General features: G+C 54.6%; 1 protein-coding gene across 5 annotated transcripts in view; it reads left to right on the forward strand.

The window, feature by feature from the left end:
• The window catches only part of Rps6ka1 (ribosomal protein S6 kinase A1), a 41,445-nt gene that overhangs the window by 13,255 nt on the left and 11,320 nt on the right, over positions 1-16,870 (forward strand). The window contains exons 1-16 of one of the 5 annotated variants that reach the window (XM_027937132.2): positions 441-547; positions 3,244-3,360; positions 3,588-3,669; positions 5,549-5,629; positions 5,801-5,880; positions 7,151-7,257; positions 8,083-8,120; positions 8,434-8,576; positions 9,429-9,499; positions 9,812-9,900; positions 10,905-10,969; positions 11,150-11,252; positions 12,672-12,802; positions 14,764-14,889; positions 15,073-15,162; positions 15,520-15,678. In XM_027937132.2, coding sequence (XP_027792933.1) covers positions 488-547; positions 3,244-3,360; positions 3,588-3,669; positions 5,549-5,629; positions 5,801-5,880; positions 7,151-7,257; positions 8,083-8,120; positions 8,434-8,576; positions 9,429-9,499; positions 9,812-9,900; positions 10,905-10,969; positions 11,150-11,252; positions 12,672-12,802; positions 14,764-14,889; positions 15,073-15,162; positions 15,520-15,678 — 1,542 coding nt within the window. In that variant the 5' untranslated portion in view covers positions 441-487. Of the gene's footprint in view, positions 1-440; positions 606-886; positions 967-2,199; positions 2,418-3,243; positions 3,361-3,587; positions 3,670-5,548; positions 5,630-5,800; positions 5,881-7,150; positions 7,258-8,082; positions 8,121-8,433; positions 8,577-9,428; positions 9,500-9,811; positions 9,901-10,904; positions 10,970-11,149; positions 11,253-12,671; positions 12,803-14,763; positions 14,890-15,072; positions 15,163-15,519; positions 15,679-16,870 lie in introns of those variants that run through there. The other 4 variants (XM_027937134.2, XM_027937135.2, XM_027937130.2 and 1 more) reach the window with 4 other exon arrangements.

Genomic DNA, 16,870 nt, shown 5'->3' on the forward strand with positions numbered 1-16,870 from the left:
TCTTCAGGGCACCTGATGGGGCAGGGCCAGGCATGGTGGTATCTGTTCTGTGGGCTGCTGTTCTGGGTGGCCACAGCTGGGGCAAGCCAGTGCCTACACTGTCTGCTGGGCAGTCGGGCTCCAGCCTTTCCAACTGCTGTCCAGCGTGCTCTTGGAGGCCTCCAGGTGCATGTTTGTGGGTACTGGGAGCCCACTGTGTCACCACCTCATTGCCTTGTGACTTCTGTCTGTGACCCTGTTGCCCTCATTAGGGTCAGAGGAGACAGGGAGGGACATACCCTTGGGCTGTCCCTGGGTTATAAGCTTGGGGTCTGCAGTAGCCTCTCCTCAGCAGAGGCTCCTGACCTAACTGCTGTCCCTCCTCCTTACCAAGGGGGAAGTGAGAAGGAGGGGGGCCAGGGACCCTGCCTTCTGGGCCAAGAACACTAAAAAAAAAGCAGAAGTAAGAGGAGTAGCGGGGCCCTCTGGCCACTGCTGGAGCCCCACCATGCAGACCCCAGCAGATTTCCCCAGGGTTGAGAGAGACCTGGTCTCCTGTCCCAGGAAGGTGAGCAGAAGGGTGGCCTGCCTCCAGTAGTATCTGTCACCATGTCTTTGAGCAAGGAGTAAGTTTGGGGATGGCTCTGTCCCTTGGGGTTTCCGGGTGGCTGCCTCTGTCCCCAGGGAGTGTTCTCTGTCGGAGACAGCCTGGCAAGGTAGAGGCGCAGGTCTCAGGGTGGGTGGCCAGGGATTGCTGTGTGGTCTTGGCCCATCTCAGCCCCTCCCTGAGCTAGGCTTTCTGCCTGTCCCAGCAGAAGGTTATGCTCAGGGGCCTGATTAGCATGCGGCTTCTTTTTGTGGAGGTGGGGGGTGGAGGGGTTGTTACACCAACTCCTTTGTCCATCAGGTACAGTCTGCCAAAGATAGGGTTGAGTCTGAGGGTCAAGACCTGGAGCGGGAAGTCTCAGACTGGCCCTAGGTCTGAAGGTGAGAGTGGGCAGGGAGCAGCTCTGACCGACTTACCTGCCCGCCCTTTGCTGGTACTGGGGGCTGTGGACCCCAGGCCAGGCAGGAGCCAGAGGAGGGTTGGGTCCATGCTGGCTCTGCCACTGCTTTGCTCTGAACCTGGGAGTTACTCTCCTCTGGGCCTCAACTTCATATTCCTGAAAAAGGGGTATTTGGGATCTTTGGATGGGAGTCAAAGCTATCAGATTCTACTCAGGAGATGGCCCTCTTGGCCACTACCTTAGTCATGGGTCTCTCTCAGGCCCTGGAATATGAGGAAAAAAACTAGGTTGGATGGTTTGTGGACTTGATGGCAGAGCGCTTGCCTAGCATGTGTGAGGCACCACATATGAATAAATAAAATAAAGGTCCATCAACAACTAAAAAAAAAACCCTAGGGAAATGGAATACCTCAGAGATTGTCTGACACAGATGCTGGGCTGCTCTCCTGAGTGCTGGGCCCTGTAGGTTGTATCCTCTCATCCCTTTTCCCACCCCCAGGCACACCATCAAGAACCCACAGCTCTGCCCTTAATCTTTTGGGGATCCTGCCTTGCTGCCTGCCTGAGTCTGCCCTGGGTATCTGTCAGTCTGTGTGGGCCTCGTGATGGATGCTTCTCTGCTGTGCAACCTGTCTGTATGTGTGAGTTCCTGTCTCTGTTCTCTGTGTGATAAGTACCTCTTCAGTTGGGTACATGCCACATGTTGGGTGCCACATGTTTGTGTTCCCTTCTGTCTTTTGGGTCTGTGTCCCCTTTTGCCTCTGCATGTTGGATGCTAGTCTCTCCACCTCTGTTAGATATGAGTTCCTCTTGCCTCTGCCTGATAGGTACATGACTCCCTCCTGTCTCTGCCTGTTGGGTGTGTGTCCTCAACACATCCCTGCCTGCTGAGCCTGTGCGCCTTCCTGCCCCTGCCTGTTGGATGCCAGTCTTTATCTGTCTCCACCTGTTGGGTGTCTCTTTATCTGCCTGTACACGTTAGGTGTCTGACTGTGCCTGTTGGGTACCTTTTGCTTCAGCAGCTGTGTTGGCATGGGGCTTTCCCTTTGTGGGCATTCAGGGAATATCAAGGAGGGCCAGAGGGCAGCCCTCAGGCACTGGGGAGAGGGGAAGAGAGGGAACATGGGGAGGGTGGAGGCCCTGGGCTGGGAAACCACAGGCCCCGAATGATTGGCTGCCCTGGGCCGGCCCAGCCCCTGCGCCCTCATCCTGCACATCCGCCTTGGGGCCGACCACCTCTGCAGCAGCCCCGGAGGCTGCTTGTCCCTGCCATGGTGCTGTGGCCCTGCTGGGCGGATGGAGCAGGATCCCAAGCCGCCCCGATTGCGGCTCTGGGCCCTGCTCCCCTGGCTGCCCAGGAAGCAGCGGCCCAGGATCGGCCAGACCTCTCTGCCTGCCCATGGCCCTGGCTCTGGTCCCCAGCGGGACTTGGTAAGTGTGTCCGGATATCTAGTCCTGGCCTGGTTGTGGCCCTTGGAACAGGTGCCCAGGCAGCTGGTTTGGCTTAAGCTACTTTGGACTCCTCTGGCCCAGGTCCGTCCCTTCTGGGGGACCAGCCCTGCCTAGACTTGCTTCTTGGGGAATTGTTGAGGCTTTTTGGAGCTTCAGGGCAAGACCAGCTGATAGAACAGTAGGACCTGATGAGGGGTTCCTAGAGGTTTGTCGGGGGGGATGTTCGGGCAAGTAAGGCATAGATTCTCCGGCCTAACTCCCACCTGCCCCACACAGGCATTTACTGGGTTGAGGGGGATATCTGGATGACTCTGGGTCTCCGTGTGTCTTAGCCCTGTCCATTCAACCAGAGGATCCCCTCATCTCAGGAACAGAGGCCCAGCTCTGCCTCCCCATTATGAGAACAAACCCCACTTCCTATTGTGGCAAAACCAAAACAGCAGGGGGAGGGGAGCCCCACAGGGCGGACTGGGGCAGGTCCTTCGCCTCAGCCTGAGTCAGGTTGGCTTGGTCTGGCCTGGCTTGGTCTGGCCTGGCCTGGCCTGGCCTGGCCAGCCTGGCTGGGCCTGGGCACCTTTTTGAGCCTAAGCAGGCCAGAACATCAGGAGTGATAGGAGCAGCGACTCTCCTGGGCTTGCACCACCTGGTGGTTTGACCTGCCCAGCCTTGAACCCTGTTATATTGATGATCCTGAGGCTCCCTGACCAGGGGTGGCCTATTGGATTTGATGAATTCTGGGGGAAATGACTTGGCTGGGGATATACCCTGTGCTACTGCTGGTCTACCCACTCTCTCCCTCCATCAGGATGAGGGCATCCTCAAGGAGATCTCCATCACACACCACGTTAAGGCTGGCTCCGAGAAGGCCGACCCATCCCATTTTGAGCTCCTCAAGGTTCTGGGCCAGGGATCTTTTGGCAAAGTGAGTCATGAGCCCATGTCTGGGAGGGCAGCATTGGTTACGTCAGAGGTGGGGGTCAGGGTCACCTTGGGGTCCAGAGGCTCTGAGGGCAAGTGTGAAAGGTCACCTGGGTACCCAGGAAAAGGTCAGTGTGGGACCCAGAGAAGCAAGAGGACAGCATAGGACAGAGCTGGTGGCTTCAGCCCCCTTCCAGCTTCTCCCTGGCTTTTCCTCCTCTGCCCTCTCAGGTCTTCCTAGTGCGCAAGGTCACCCGGCCAGACAGTGGGCACCTGTATGCCATGAAGGTGCTAAAGAAGGCAACATTGAAAGGTAAGAGGGTCTCATGGGGCTTGGGTGGGATGAGGGAGGCAGCTCCATCTTCAGGAGCACCCAGCACGAAGGTGGAGAAATAGGCCTACTCTCAGCCGCCCCTGCCCTCAGGCCCCCCTCCCAAGCCAAGTGAAGGTGGCTGGCTGAAGGCTCATGTCTAGAGTGGTATTTGGTTGAATGCAGCCTGCTTGTGGCAGGGTGGGGGCATATCCCCCAGAATTCATCAGTATCAAGTTGCTCAGGCACAGGTGCTTGGGTAACAGAGGTGCTTCGTGATGTTGGAAGAGTCTCTGGCTCTCAGCTCAGGGTGGAGAAGGGCCTAAGAGAAGAGGTGGGGAGACCGGGGACAACTGGGCCCATAAGAGGGTGAATCAAGGAAGCCATGGAGGTAGGTGGCAGAAAGGTGTGGAAGGGAGCCCCAAGCCAAAGTCTAGAATTCCAAGGTTTCAAGTGGTTTGAGGACAGCTGGAAGAGGATGCGGGGCGGCTGTCACTGACTGGTGTGGCAGCCAGTGTGGCGACTGCAGGGTGGAGTCCAAGCCTAGCCCTGGCTGGGGGTGTGGTGGGGAGAATAGGAGTGACAGCTTAAGGTTGTTATCGGCCGTGTGGCTCATGAAGGGCTGCCTGTGGGGTGAAGGCAGTTTTGGGGGAGACTCCTCATGCTCCCGCAGTACAGGGCTGTGACCTGTGTGTGGCGATGGTCAAAGCTGGAGCCTGAAAGGGGGGCAGGTTGAGGGCTGGGGGGACACCTAAGGAGTAGCTATGTGAGATGTGCCTGGAGGGATGAGTTAGGAGTTTTCCAGACCCCGGTGACTGAGGATGGGCACTCCAAGAAGGAGGGACCGTTTACCTGAGGTGGTTTGGAAATGTAAGGTGTATTTGGGAAACTGTGGCTGCAATAGTTAACCTCAGAGGCACGGACCCTGCTGTGTCAAAGTGAGGGCACTAAAAGAGTTGAAGCAGAATAAAGGCCTGTGCGTGGCTTATGCCCATAATCCCAGCAGCTCAGGAGGCTGAGGCAAGAGGATCACAAGTTCAAAGCCAGCCTCAGCAACTAAGCAAGGCCCAGTCTCAAAATATTTTAAAAAGGGTTAGGGAGATGGTTCAGTGGTTAAGTGCTCCTTGATACAATCCCTGGTCCTGAAAACAAAGGAAAAGAAAAGCATGTGGCTAGGGGCAGTGGTACGTGTCTTAATCCCAGCAACTCAGGTTCAAGTCAGGTTCAAGGCCAGCCTCAGCAAATTTAACGAGGCCCTCAGCAACTTAAGGACACCCTATCTCAAAAATGTAAAAAATAAATAAAAAGATCTGGAGATGTGACTTCTAGGACCAAAAAAAAAAAAAAAAAGAAAGAAAAAGGAAAAAAATGTGGAGAAGCCCCACTCAGAGCAATCAATCAGGATTTTTCAGGATTTTAGACCCAGAAAATCTACCCCTCTAGCTAGCTCCCTAGGTTACCAAATCTCAACACCCCAGACTAGAATTTGGGAATTTTGATGGCAGATGGAGAGGGGCCTGGTAAAGGAGTGTTGCGGGGAGGTACAGAGGCAAAGTCTGGAGACCTCAAAAAATAGGACAGACAGGGACACCAGTTGCTCGGTGGCCCTCAACGGAGCATGGTGGGAGATAGGCCAGAGAACTGGTGGGGTACCATGGCCTAGCCCTGGGCATTGCCATGAGGAACGGGGGGCAGAGAGCCAGCCGAGGAGCAGAGCAGCCTGGGAAGGAAGAAGGAAATCAAGATCGAGTGTCCCCAGAGCCCTAGGTGAGGGACCGTGGGAGCTCAGGCCTGGAGGAACAAGTGGAAAAGAGCCCTTAGTTGGAACCAAGAGAGTGGCTCGGTGTGTAGACTCTTAGTGACTCCTTTCTCCTCTGGCCAGTGCGTGACCGTGTTCGAACCAAGATGGAGAGAGACATCCTGGCTGATGTAAACCACCCATTTGTGGTGAAACTGCACTATGGTGAGACCGCACACCCTGCCTGATCTCCTACCCAGCACTGGTCCATGCCTATGGTCTGCTGCATTTTCCTGTACCTTGTCCCACCTCCCTCCTGGCAGACCACGGGAGCCAGGGCGCAAGGGGCAGGTCACAAGGCCCAGCTGACCACCATGGCCTTTCCCCTCTTCCCAGCCTTCCAGACCGAGGGCAAGCTCTATCTCATTCTGGACTTCCTGCGTGGTGGGGACCTCTTCACACGGCTCTCAAAAGAGGTGAGCTGATGTCCCACTGACAGCCCCAGGATAGATCCGGGGGCATGACCAGGCCTCCCGTCTCAGGGTCTTGTGAAAAACACCTCCAACGTGGCCCTGGGCCTGGAACTTCGCAGGCCTACCCAGCAGCCCCTAGCAGGAGATGTCACCTGTCCTGGCATAGAGGTCATACTTGGCAAAGCTGCTGAGAGTTTCTCCCAAGATGGGCTGGGGATGAATAGGCCCTGGATTTGATGCCACCCTGTTTTGGGGGGTGAGTGTACCTCTCACCTCTCCAACTCCATTCTTTCAGGGCTGCACTGGCCAAGGCCATGAGCATGGGAGAAGCTCAGTTCCACCCAGAAAGCTAGAAACGTTAGCATTCTTGTCCCACATGTTATCCAAGGGGATTTGGATACAAAATAATCTGAGCCAAATAAAAAATTGGGACCATTAATGCAATTCAGCCTTTAAAGAAAACTGAACTTTTAATTTTAGTTAATTAATTTATTTTTTATTCAAATTTTATTTTATTTTTTGTACTTGAGATTGAACCCACCTGAGCTACATCCCTGCTTTTTATTTTGAGACAGGGCCTCGCTAAGTTGCTGAGGCTGCCTTCCAACGTGTGATCCCTCCTGCTTTAGCCTCCCAAGTGGCTGGGATTATAGGCGTGTGCCACATGCCTAGCTAAACTTCATTTTTAAAATATAATTTTAATGTCTGAGTAGGTAATACATGATTCAAAAGAAAACTATTCATTGAGAAGTCCTCCTCCTAACCTAGTCCCTTTCACCCCTCCATAGATGAACACTTCTGTTGGTTTCCTGTTTGACCTTCCCATGTTCCTTTTACAAACAAGCCAGATACACGATCTGAACCCTCACCTCCCACCTTCTTATGTAAAAAGCGCCATTCTGAGTACACAGTTCTGTACCTGTCCTTTTTCAAGACAGTCTACCTCCGCAATTGCTCCCTATCGGATCACAGAGAAACTCCTGTTCTAGGTGGTGGCTGCACAGGCTCCATTATGCAGGGGACAGGCAGTTTGTTCCAGGCTCCTGGACATGTGGGCTGTTTCCAGCCTTTTGCTGATTCCAAACAATGCTACAATGAGTGATTTGTATATTAGTCATTTCATACTTCAAACCCCTTTAGAGAGAGAAAGGTCTGTGGTGCTGGGTTATGTCCCCAGGGTGGACCCTTGGGACCAGGAAGCTGCTGACCACTCAGCATCCCCATTCCTGAGGAAGAAGCGGTTCCAGCTGCAGCTCCTGCCTGCCTGTTGCAGGTCATGTTCACAGAGGAGGACGTGAAGTTTTACCTGGCCGAGCTGGCTCTGGGCCTGGACCACCTGCACAGCCTGGGCATCATTTACAGAGACCTCAAGCCTGAGAAGTGAGTGAAGTCCCCCCCTGCCCTGCCCTTCAGAAACAGTCTCCAGGCCTCTTCTAGAACAGGGCCACACCAACGGGGTGGGTGTGGTTCTCCCAGGAACTTCCCTGTCTCTGGGGCTATCTGAAGGGGGAAGGGACAGCAGCAGGCTCATGTTAGGGGCTGTCTAATCACCAGTGCTGCTGTGACCAAGGCAGGTACACACACCCCCACCCCACTTTCTTGTTAATCCAGTGTAATTAAGAGCATTCCTTATTGGGGCCATTTTTAGAATTTCCCTTAATACCTAAATACAGTACCTTCCAACGATAACTTGGGATCCAGAGGCAAGTGATGGGGTAGAATGGGATCTGGCTTTAGCATTAGGCACACCTCAAGCTGGGCATGGTGGCACACAACTATAGTCCCCGCCACTTGGCAGGCAGGAAGGAGGTTCACTTGAGCCCAGGAGTTTGAGGCCAGCCTAGACAACATAGTGAGAGTCCATCTCAAAAACAGCTAGGCACACCTGAATTCAAATCCTATCTCCATCACCTACCAGCTCTGTGACTGTGGGGAGTCACTTAACTTTCCTGAGCCTTAGTTTCCCCATTAGCAAAATGGGACCGTAATAGAACCTGCTGCACACAGTTCTTGCAGGGATTGATGGAGGAGGTCAGCAGCACACCTGCCTGGCATTGCCACAACCCAGTCCAACACTCATTCATCAGATAGATCTGGGCGAGGCATCTCCTCTGGGCAAGCCAAAGACCCACTGCCTTGTGGTGTCACCAGAACCCACACAGTTCCGGCCTCTGGTAGACCCTGACTCCCATGTCTCTATTGCAGCATTCTTCTGGATGAGGAGGGCCACATCAAACTCACTGGTGAGTGGTGGGCACTGGCCCTCTCAGGCCTCTGGACTTGGGTAGAAAGAATTCCTGATAGGTCCCAGCTGAGGGCCAGGGAGGGAGTGCCAATTATTTGGAAGGGGTCAAACCCCAGGCCCCAAACTTGGAACACCTCAAGATGAAATCATGGGATTGGAGAGGTCACCTAACCTCTCTCTGGGCCTTCGCTTTCTCATGAGTGTGACGGGGCGATGCCCTCATGCTTCTGGGCAGGGGAGTTGAGTGTGCAGAGTGTGGCAGGAGGAAGGCAGAGGTCCTAAAGGGTTGTCCTGTGCTCTCCTTGCTGCAGACTTTGGCCTGAGCAAGGAGGCTATTGACCACGAGAAGAAGGCCTACTCCTTCTGTGGGACGGTAGAGTACATGGCCCCCGAGGTCGTCAACCGCCAGGGCCACACTCACAGTGCAGATTGGTGGTCTTACGGAGTGTTGATGGTGAGTACCTAGGCAGGGGTAAAAGATCCAGCCTAGAGCCATGTGTGGTGGCACACACCTATAATCTCAGTGGCTCAGGAGGATCACGAGTTCAAAGCCAGCCTCTGCAATGGTGAGGCACTTAGCAACTCACTGAGACCCTGTCTCTAAAATAAAAAATACAAAATAAGGCAGGGGATACAGCTCAGTAGTTGAGTGCCCTTGAGTTCAATCCCCAGTACAAAAAAAAAAAAAAAAAAAAGATCCAGTCCAGGATGGGTTCAGTTTCCCCCTATACAGTGAGGGGCTTGGTCATCTCCAAGGTTCTCCCCTGTCCTCTCACAGCCAAGCTGGCCTCATCTGACATGCTGCCACGGTTTCCTTTCTTGGGTGGATGGATACCAGGCTGGACCCCCCATGGGGCACCCCTGACCTGGCTCTGGGTCTCTCGGTCTCAGGCCCCCTAGCATTGTGGTTCCCAGTGGTCTGGGTTGGCAGAGGGGAAAGGGAAGGGGCAGTCTTTGCTGCAGCGGGGCTCAGAGGTCCATCAGACCAGCAAGAATCCTGGGACGGAGCCAGGTGCAGTTCACACCTGTAATCCCAGCTACTCCTGGCTGAGGCAAGAGACTCACAAGTTAAAGGCCAGCCTGGGAAACTGAGTGAGACCTGGTCTCAAAATTTTAGATACATAAATAAAAAGGGCTGGAGATATAGCTCAGTGGTAGAGGGCTTGTCTGGCATATGCAAGGCTCTGGGTTCGGTCCCCAGCGCAGCAAAAAAAGCATCCTAGGCTAGAGTGTGGTGGTCTGGGCAGGAGGAGGCCAGCTGGTGTATGAGATGGGTGGAGCCTAAATGGACCCTTGTCCTCTGCAGTTTGAGATGCTGACGGGCTCCCTGCCCTTCCAGGGAAAGGACCGGAAGGAAACCATGACCCTGATTTTGAAGTAAGCTCCAGCCCTGCCCTGGTACTGGAAGGGCTCCCCAAGTTCCACCCCATTTGGAGGGCCAGAGGATTACCCTGTCCCTACCTCTGAGGCCCGCATGTATGGGACTCTCCTGGGTTAAACATTACACTTTCCACAGCCCCCTTTCTGTGCATCAGGGCCCGTGGGGGGGATCCTTGAAGTCTTTGGCAGGTGAGTTAGTGGTTGGCTTGTCTAGACTAAGTTGGGAATGAGACCCGGACAGATAGGGGGAGGGGAGCTGTGGCTTCTGGGGCGAGGCTCAGCCCTGATGAGACCTGGGGGCTATTTCAGGGCAAAGCTAGGCATGCCCCAGTTTCTGAGCACAGAAGCCCAGAGCCTGCTACGGGCCCTATTCAAGCGGAATCCTGCCAACCGGCTCGGTAAGCAACCCCAGCTCAGGGGAGGGCATGGGGTGGTAGGGAGCAGGGTGCAGCTGCAGCCTAGGCCACAGGGACACATCTGGGGCTGAAAGGGGCCCCTTGTCCTTTGTGTGGGCAGACAATGCCCCTGGCCACCCTGCCTTCTGGCTCCATGTGTGGTGTTGGAGGGGGTGACCTGTGTGTAGGGGGAGACAGGAACTGAGTCATCCCCACTCCCTCTGAGGACAAGGACAGGGCCCCCACACAGATTCTCCGCCAAGGCTGCTGGCCCAAGAGAAGGCACGTGAGTTCAGGAGCAAGACGCTCAGTCCTCATCCCAGCTGCATCTGTCCCCGCTGCTGACACACAGTGGGGCCTCCATAAATATTTGTTGAGTGAATGAGTGCCATTTATGAGTTATGTGACCCGGACAGGTGACTTCACCTCTCTGAGCCCCAGATTCCTTGTCTTAGTGGGGATGGTGGTCCCAGGCCAGCTAGCAGGGCCCTGTGGATGAAAAACGTCTGTGCCTGGTGGGGAGTGAGTGTTCAGTGTATTTAGGGTTCCTCACTCCTGAGATCACCTGGAACATGACCCAGTTTGTGAGATCCAGTCCAGATCAGGTCCCTGGGATTGAATGAAACGACAGCCTGTCTCATGGTTGAAAGTGACAAGAGGTTAAGAAGAACAGAGATAGAACCTGTGTCAGGAGGGGTCAAGGGCCCTCAGGAGATCTCAGGATAAATCCAGCTTCTGTCCTGACTGGGTGGTCTGGGAAGAGTTGCCTAATCTCTATGGACCTTCCTCTTCAATAAGTACTCTGGAGCTTGATCATCAGAGGCTCCAGAAAGTTCGAGATGCTGAATGGGCCTCAGGCCTTGGGGCAGTGGCTGGGTGCATCTGGCAGGGTGAGCGCCTCCTCCTCTCCAGCAGCTGGTCCCATAGCCCTATGCAGCTGCTTGGCAGGCAGGGGCTGTCTGGGTTTGCGCCATCCAGGGGTAGACCCTTTATGTGGGCTCTTTCAGGCTCCGGACCGGATGGGGCAGAGGAAATCAAGCGGCATGTCTTCTACTCCACCATCGACTGGAATGTGAGTGTGTCAGGGCGAGGGGTGGGGGGCTCTGCCAATGAGGGCCTCAGGAATGGAGGAAAGGGTGAAGGCACGCTCCTGGGGTGAGGGCTGGCCTCCCCAGGGCAAGCCGTTATGCCACTGTCTGCTGGGCCAACGTGGGGGCACCGTGGTGACCAGAGCACCCACCCCACCTTGCAGAAGCTATACCGTCGTGAGATCAAGCCACCCTTCAAGCCAGCTGTGGCTCAACCTGACGACACCTTCTACTTTGACACTGAGTTCACATCCCGCACACCCAAGGGTGCGTCCCTTGTCTGGTTTGTCAGCCTGGGGCTGGTATAGGAGGGAAGCAGGGAATGGGGCGCCCTGGGGCACGGGGGTGGTTAGGATCTCTGGGAGGCCTGGCCATGTGGGTAGACAGGCCATGAGTGTCTGCCTCTGTGGGACTGTGACTCTGTCCCTGTCTCACGCCGCCTGTCTCTCCCACTCTGGGGCTCTGTGGGCCTCTTTGTGTTTGGGTGAGAGAGCGAGTTGTGTGGGTGGCCAAGGCACAATAGAAAAAGCAGGACCCCTGCCCCAGGTGCCTTCCCGCCCACTGGGAGGACTCAACACATCAGGCCTGTGCACGTCAGAGATAAGGAATCTGACCCAGCAAAGCCGTGGTGGAGACAGTCTGGCAGAGCAGAGGTGACAGCGCCCACAGGCCAGGGCCAAGCGTGGGCATCAGCTTTGGCTGTCCTGATTGCTGGACCTCAGTGTACTCATCAGGAACATGGGCTCAGCCCCAGCCCTACTCATTCCCAAGAGTCGCTGCAGGAAGCCAGAGGGGAGACTTTGGGAGGGGGCCTGGTAAATTCTTGGCCAGATTTCTGCAGTGAACAGAGGGGAGGGTGTGAGTTTTGAGATGTTTGAGCAAAGGGGGTGCTTTTCTACTCTAGCCTGCACACTGCTGGTGACAGGGAGTTCAGCACGTCTTTGGGTGATCCACCTCATCTTTATTCACTTGTCTGACAAATCCATACCAGGTGCCTGCCATGTGCCAGCTGTGGGGAATGGTGGTGAAAGAGACCCACCCCGCCTGCCTCATGGAGCTCAGGCCATTTTTAGAAGGGAGGTTCATAGGAGAAGGGGCCGGAGGAGCAGCGACAGCCAGGCTTTTTAGAGGGAGGCCGTGGGAGCTGAGCCTTAGAGGGCGGATGCCCCCTGACAAGGAGCATCTGGTCAGAGGGACTGGCACGCACAGAGGCACAGAGACCCTTTTAAGGGTCTGGAGACCCAGCATGGCAGTCAGCAGAAAAGGGAGACAGGAGGCCAAGACCACCAGGGTCTCAGCTGCCACACTGAGGAGTTGGGGGCAGCAGGGACATGTGAAGGGTGCAGGCAAGCTTGTGTTGGAGCCCTCCCTCTGGCTGCCGTCCAGAAGATGGACCCAATGGGGCGGACTTGAGGCCAGGAGGCCAGGGAGGAAGCACTCAGGATCCTTGGCCTGGGCTTGGCGTGGGCTGGAAGCTGAATGAGAGAGTCTTAGGTCCCCCATGCGATGGGACTGGCTGCTCTACACACCTGTGAACAGATGGGCTGAGGCCTGGAGTGGGTGGGCCCCTAAGGCCCACCATGGCTAGCTACTGCGACTGGCAGGACCTCCATGGTCTCCCTGTGCTGGGCTGCTCCAGGGTCATGGGTACCCCCTTAGGCTCATATCCTCCTTCCACCCCTACAGATTCCCCAGGCATCCCCCCGAGTGCTGGTGCCCATCAGCTGTTCCGTGGCTTCAGCTTCGTGGCCACTGGCCTCATGGAGGACGATGGCAAACCTCGGGCCACACAGGCCCCCCTGCACTCGGTGGTACAGGTGAGGGAGGCTGGGGACTGCTGCTCAGTTGTTCTTTTCCACCCAGAAGACACAGGGCAGAACAGCTAAGGGCACAGCTGTGGAGCTGCACAACCCTGGGTCAAGTCCCAGTGCCCCTGGGTGAGCCAGAGGCCTGCAAGCACCTTGATCTTCTTCCCCATTTATAAAGCAGGGCTGATAAAGCCGCCTCACACAGTGGCTCTCATCATTGGATGGAAACATGAATATATAAATTTCCTAGCACAGACCAGGGTCAGGGCAAATGCCAGGGGATGCCCAGGGTAGAGTTGGGAAGTGGTTGTTGAAGCCCTAGTTGATTGGGTGGCAGGGAACTTGCCTGTCCACATTTATCCCTTGTTTGTATGTTACGCTGCTTCATGGGAGTTTTAGACTTGAGAGACAAGAATGTAGACTCTGGCCAGGAGCCGTGGTGCACGCCTGTAATCCCAGTGGCTCAGGAGGCTGAGGCAGGAGGATCTCAAGTTCAAGCCAGCCTCAGCAATGGTGAGGTGCTAAGCAACTCAGTGAGACCTTGTCTCTAAATAAAATACAAAATAGGGTCGGGGATGTGGCTCAGTGGTCGAGTGCCCCTGAGTTCAATCCCAGTACCCTCTCCAAAAAAAGAATGTAGACTCTGGGTGGGGGCACGGTGGCATACACCTGTAATCCCAGCTACTGGGTAGGAAGAGGCAGGAGGATCACAAGTTTGAGGTCAGCCTGACAATTTAGCAAGACTCTCTCAAAATTAAAAGGGCAGAACTGGGGTTGTGGATCAGTGGTAGAGCGCTTGCCTAGCACATGTGAGGCAATGGGTTCAATCCTCAGCACTACATAAAAATAAATAAGGGGCTGATGTTTTGGCTCAGCAGTAAAATGTTCGCCTTGCATCTGTAAGGCTCTGGGTTCGATCGTCAGCACCACGTAAAAATAAATAAAGGTATTGTGTCCAACTACAACTAAAAAAATAAACATTAAAAATAAATAAATGTGGGGCTGGAGTTGTGGCACTTGCCTCACATGTGTGAGGCCTTGGGTTCGATCTTCAGCATTGCATATAAATAAATAAATAAATAAAAATATCCATTTACAGCTAAAAAATATAATTATAAATAAATAAATAAATATTAAAAAAATAAATTAAAAGGGCCAGGGATATAGCTCAGTTGTAGAGCACCCAGTTCAATCCCCAGTACCAAAAACAAAGGAAATGCCAACTCCAGATCTTATTGCCTGGGTCTAGAGCCTCCAAGGTAAAGGGACTTTGGCTGGGACACTTGTCTTCCCAGACCTCAGTTTCCCATCTGTAAATGGAGGTAATGATAGAGTTGCTGTGAGGATTACCTGAGCTAATATAAGTAAAGTTAAGATGACTGTAATTTATTATCCAAACTGGGACATCTTTGTCCAAGACAAATATTAAACCAGACTGGATATGAGAGCAACAGGTGACACATGGCCACCTGATGTTTGTGCTTGGAATAGTGCCCGGCACACAGCACACGGGGGACACTGTGTGAGCATTTACTATTGTTAAAGTCTCAGAACCTGAGATACCCCACGCCGAGGGCTGTGACACCCTGAAACAGGAGGCTCCCTACCCAAAGCTGCAGAAAGTGGCAGAGCTGGAATCCAGCTCAGCACTTCTGCACCCCCTTGGGCTTGCCCAGGCTTCTCAGAACCATGCACCTCTCAGTATGTGTTCTGACTCTCTTGCCCACCCTTCCACCACCCTCTGACTGTAGACCACCGTGGGCCAGCAAGGAGGCAGTGAGTGTGTCCACTGTATAGAGTAGAAAACTGAGGCCCAAGGAGGGGCAGATCCTTCCAAGGTCACACAGCCAGCACTGCCCCAGGCTCCTGGCTCTTCCCCTACTCCATCTCCATGCAGGAAGGCCTTGGTACTGGGGTGACCCCTGGCACTGTGGAGCTAGGGATTAGCCTCGTCTCTTGGTCTCTTGCAGCAACTCCATGGGAAGAACCTGGTTTTCAGTGATGGCTATGTGGTAAAGGAGACGATTGGTGTGGGCTCCTACTCCGTGTGTAAGCGCTGCGTTCACAAGGCCACCAACATGGAGTATGCTGTCAAGGTGGGCCTCCTGACCACATCCTGGCCAAGGCTGCTGGGCTGGGGGTGAGGCCAATGTAGGTGTGGTCCTTTGGCGGGGAAGGTTAGTGCCTGAAGCTCTGGATGGTTGAAGGAGAGCCCCCAGGGCAGGGAGATATCTTGGAGTCTATCCCCCTGACATGCCATTGGTTCCCACTTTCTTCAGGTCATCGATAAGAGCAAGCGGGACCCCTCAGAAGAGATTGAGATTCTCCTGCGGTACGGGCAGCACCCCAACATCATTACCCTGAAAGACGTGAGTGGAGGTCCTCGAGGCTGGGCCGGGGCCTGGCATCCTTGACGCTAGGATTTGTCTGTGGGAGGTCATGCCTTGGTTTCTCACCCTCCTCCCAGTGCACATAGAGGGGCAGGGGCACTCTGGGTCCCAAGTGTCCTCTCTTTGAGACTCGGACATTCTCTTGAGAGCTTCCCTGCTCATCAGGGACCAGGGCCGGCACCACTTCGTCCAGGAGGACAGGGTCCGGATGGGTGAGGGTCCAGCCAGGGCAGAACACTGCAGGAGGCTCGTGTCGTGCTTCCCTGCTGGGCGCTGGTGACTGAGCCCCCAGGCCTGGCACTGGGGACAGGGGCCTGATGGCGAGGTCTTCCGCAGGTGTATGATGATGGCAAACACGTGTACCTGGTGACCGAGCTGATGCGGGGTGGGGAGCTGCTGGACAAGATACTGAGGCAGAAGTTCTTCTCAGAGCGGGAGGCCAGCTTCGTCCTGCACACCATCTGCAAGACTGTGGAGTATCTGCACTCACAGGGGGTGAGTGTGGACTTGGGGAGGGGCAGAGAGTGCCTAAGGTCATGCCATCCACCCAGTGGAAGAACCATGGTCTGGCCCAGGAGTGCCAGTCTCCACCCAGCCAGACAGACAGAGGGGACGCGAGGGACAGGTGTGTAGGTGAGTGGATGGATGTTAAGGGAGACAGAAGCCGAACTACAGAAAGGAACAGTTTGTTCAGTGCCAGTTGCTATGCCAAGGCTTAACGTAGGGTGAGGTTTCCCTATATTACCTCAATTCACACCCCTGAGTTAGTTGTAGTTATTGGCCTGACTTTACAGGTAAGGTGACAAGTGTGAGGTCATTTGCCCAAGACCCCACAGCCAGAGAAGAGTGGAGCCAGGATGTCAGGCTGAGGAGTGGGGGTGGAAGCCGCGGGGAAGAGTGGGCTTTGAGTTGGGAAGCAGCAGGGTCCCTGTAGGGAGGTGCAAAGCCTTCCAAGGGGTGAATTTGGCTGCGGACCAGTTGCTAAGACAGGAAATGGATGCAGGAGGAAATGCTGCTGGAAGCAGTGGGCGGAAGAGGTGTAGGGCCAGAGAGCAGAACGTGGCCTTTATTGCTGCACACAAAGCAAGTAAACACTACGTGGCTCTGGGCCAAGGCGCAGAGCGGAAGGTAGAGAAGTTCTGTATGACTGTGAGTTAACCGAGTTTCTCTTTGGATGGGGTGATGTCTTGGGGTACTTCTAATCAGTCTGTGAGATTAGGAATGTAGGCTCTGAGCTGAGTGAGATGGTGCACACCTGGAATCCAAGTGACTCGGGAGACTGAGGCAGGAGGATTGCAAGTTAGAGGCCAGTCTCAGTGACTTAGTCTCAAAAAAATGTCTATATAAAGGGCTAGGGATGTAGCCCAGAGGTAAAGTGCCCCTGGGTTCAATCCCTGGCACCAAGCAGGAAAAAAAAAGAATGTAACCTCTGAAATCCAATTGACTGTGCTGTGGTCATGGCTTCTCATCTTACTTGCGCATGTAGTTGGGAAAGCCATCTGGCCTCTCTGAGCCTTCGGTCTTCTGCAGACTTGTGGGAGCTGCCTTATCGTGGGGTGGTTGTGGGATGAAGCAAAGTACTTTTCTTGAGCGTGCAGCTTCCCACTCTCAGGGCTGGCTAGCAGTAGATGCCACATGTAAGCGGGGAGGCAGGACCCCAACACACGCGCAGGACTAAGAAGAATAA

The sequence above is a fragment of the Marmota flaviventris genome, chromosome 10, assembly GCF_047511675.1.
Source record: "Marmota flaviventris isolate mMarFla1 chromosome 10, mMarFla1.hap1, whole genome shotgun sequence".
In the NCBI taxonomy this organism is placed as follows: Eukaryota; Metazoa; Chordata; class Mammalia; order Rodentia; family Sciuridae; genus Marmota; species Marmota flaviventris.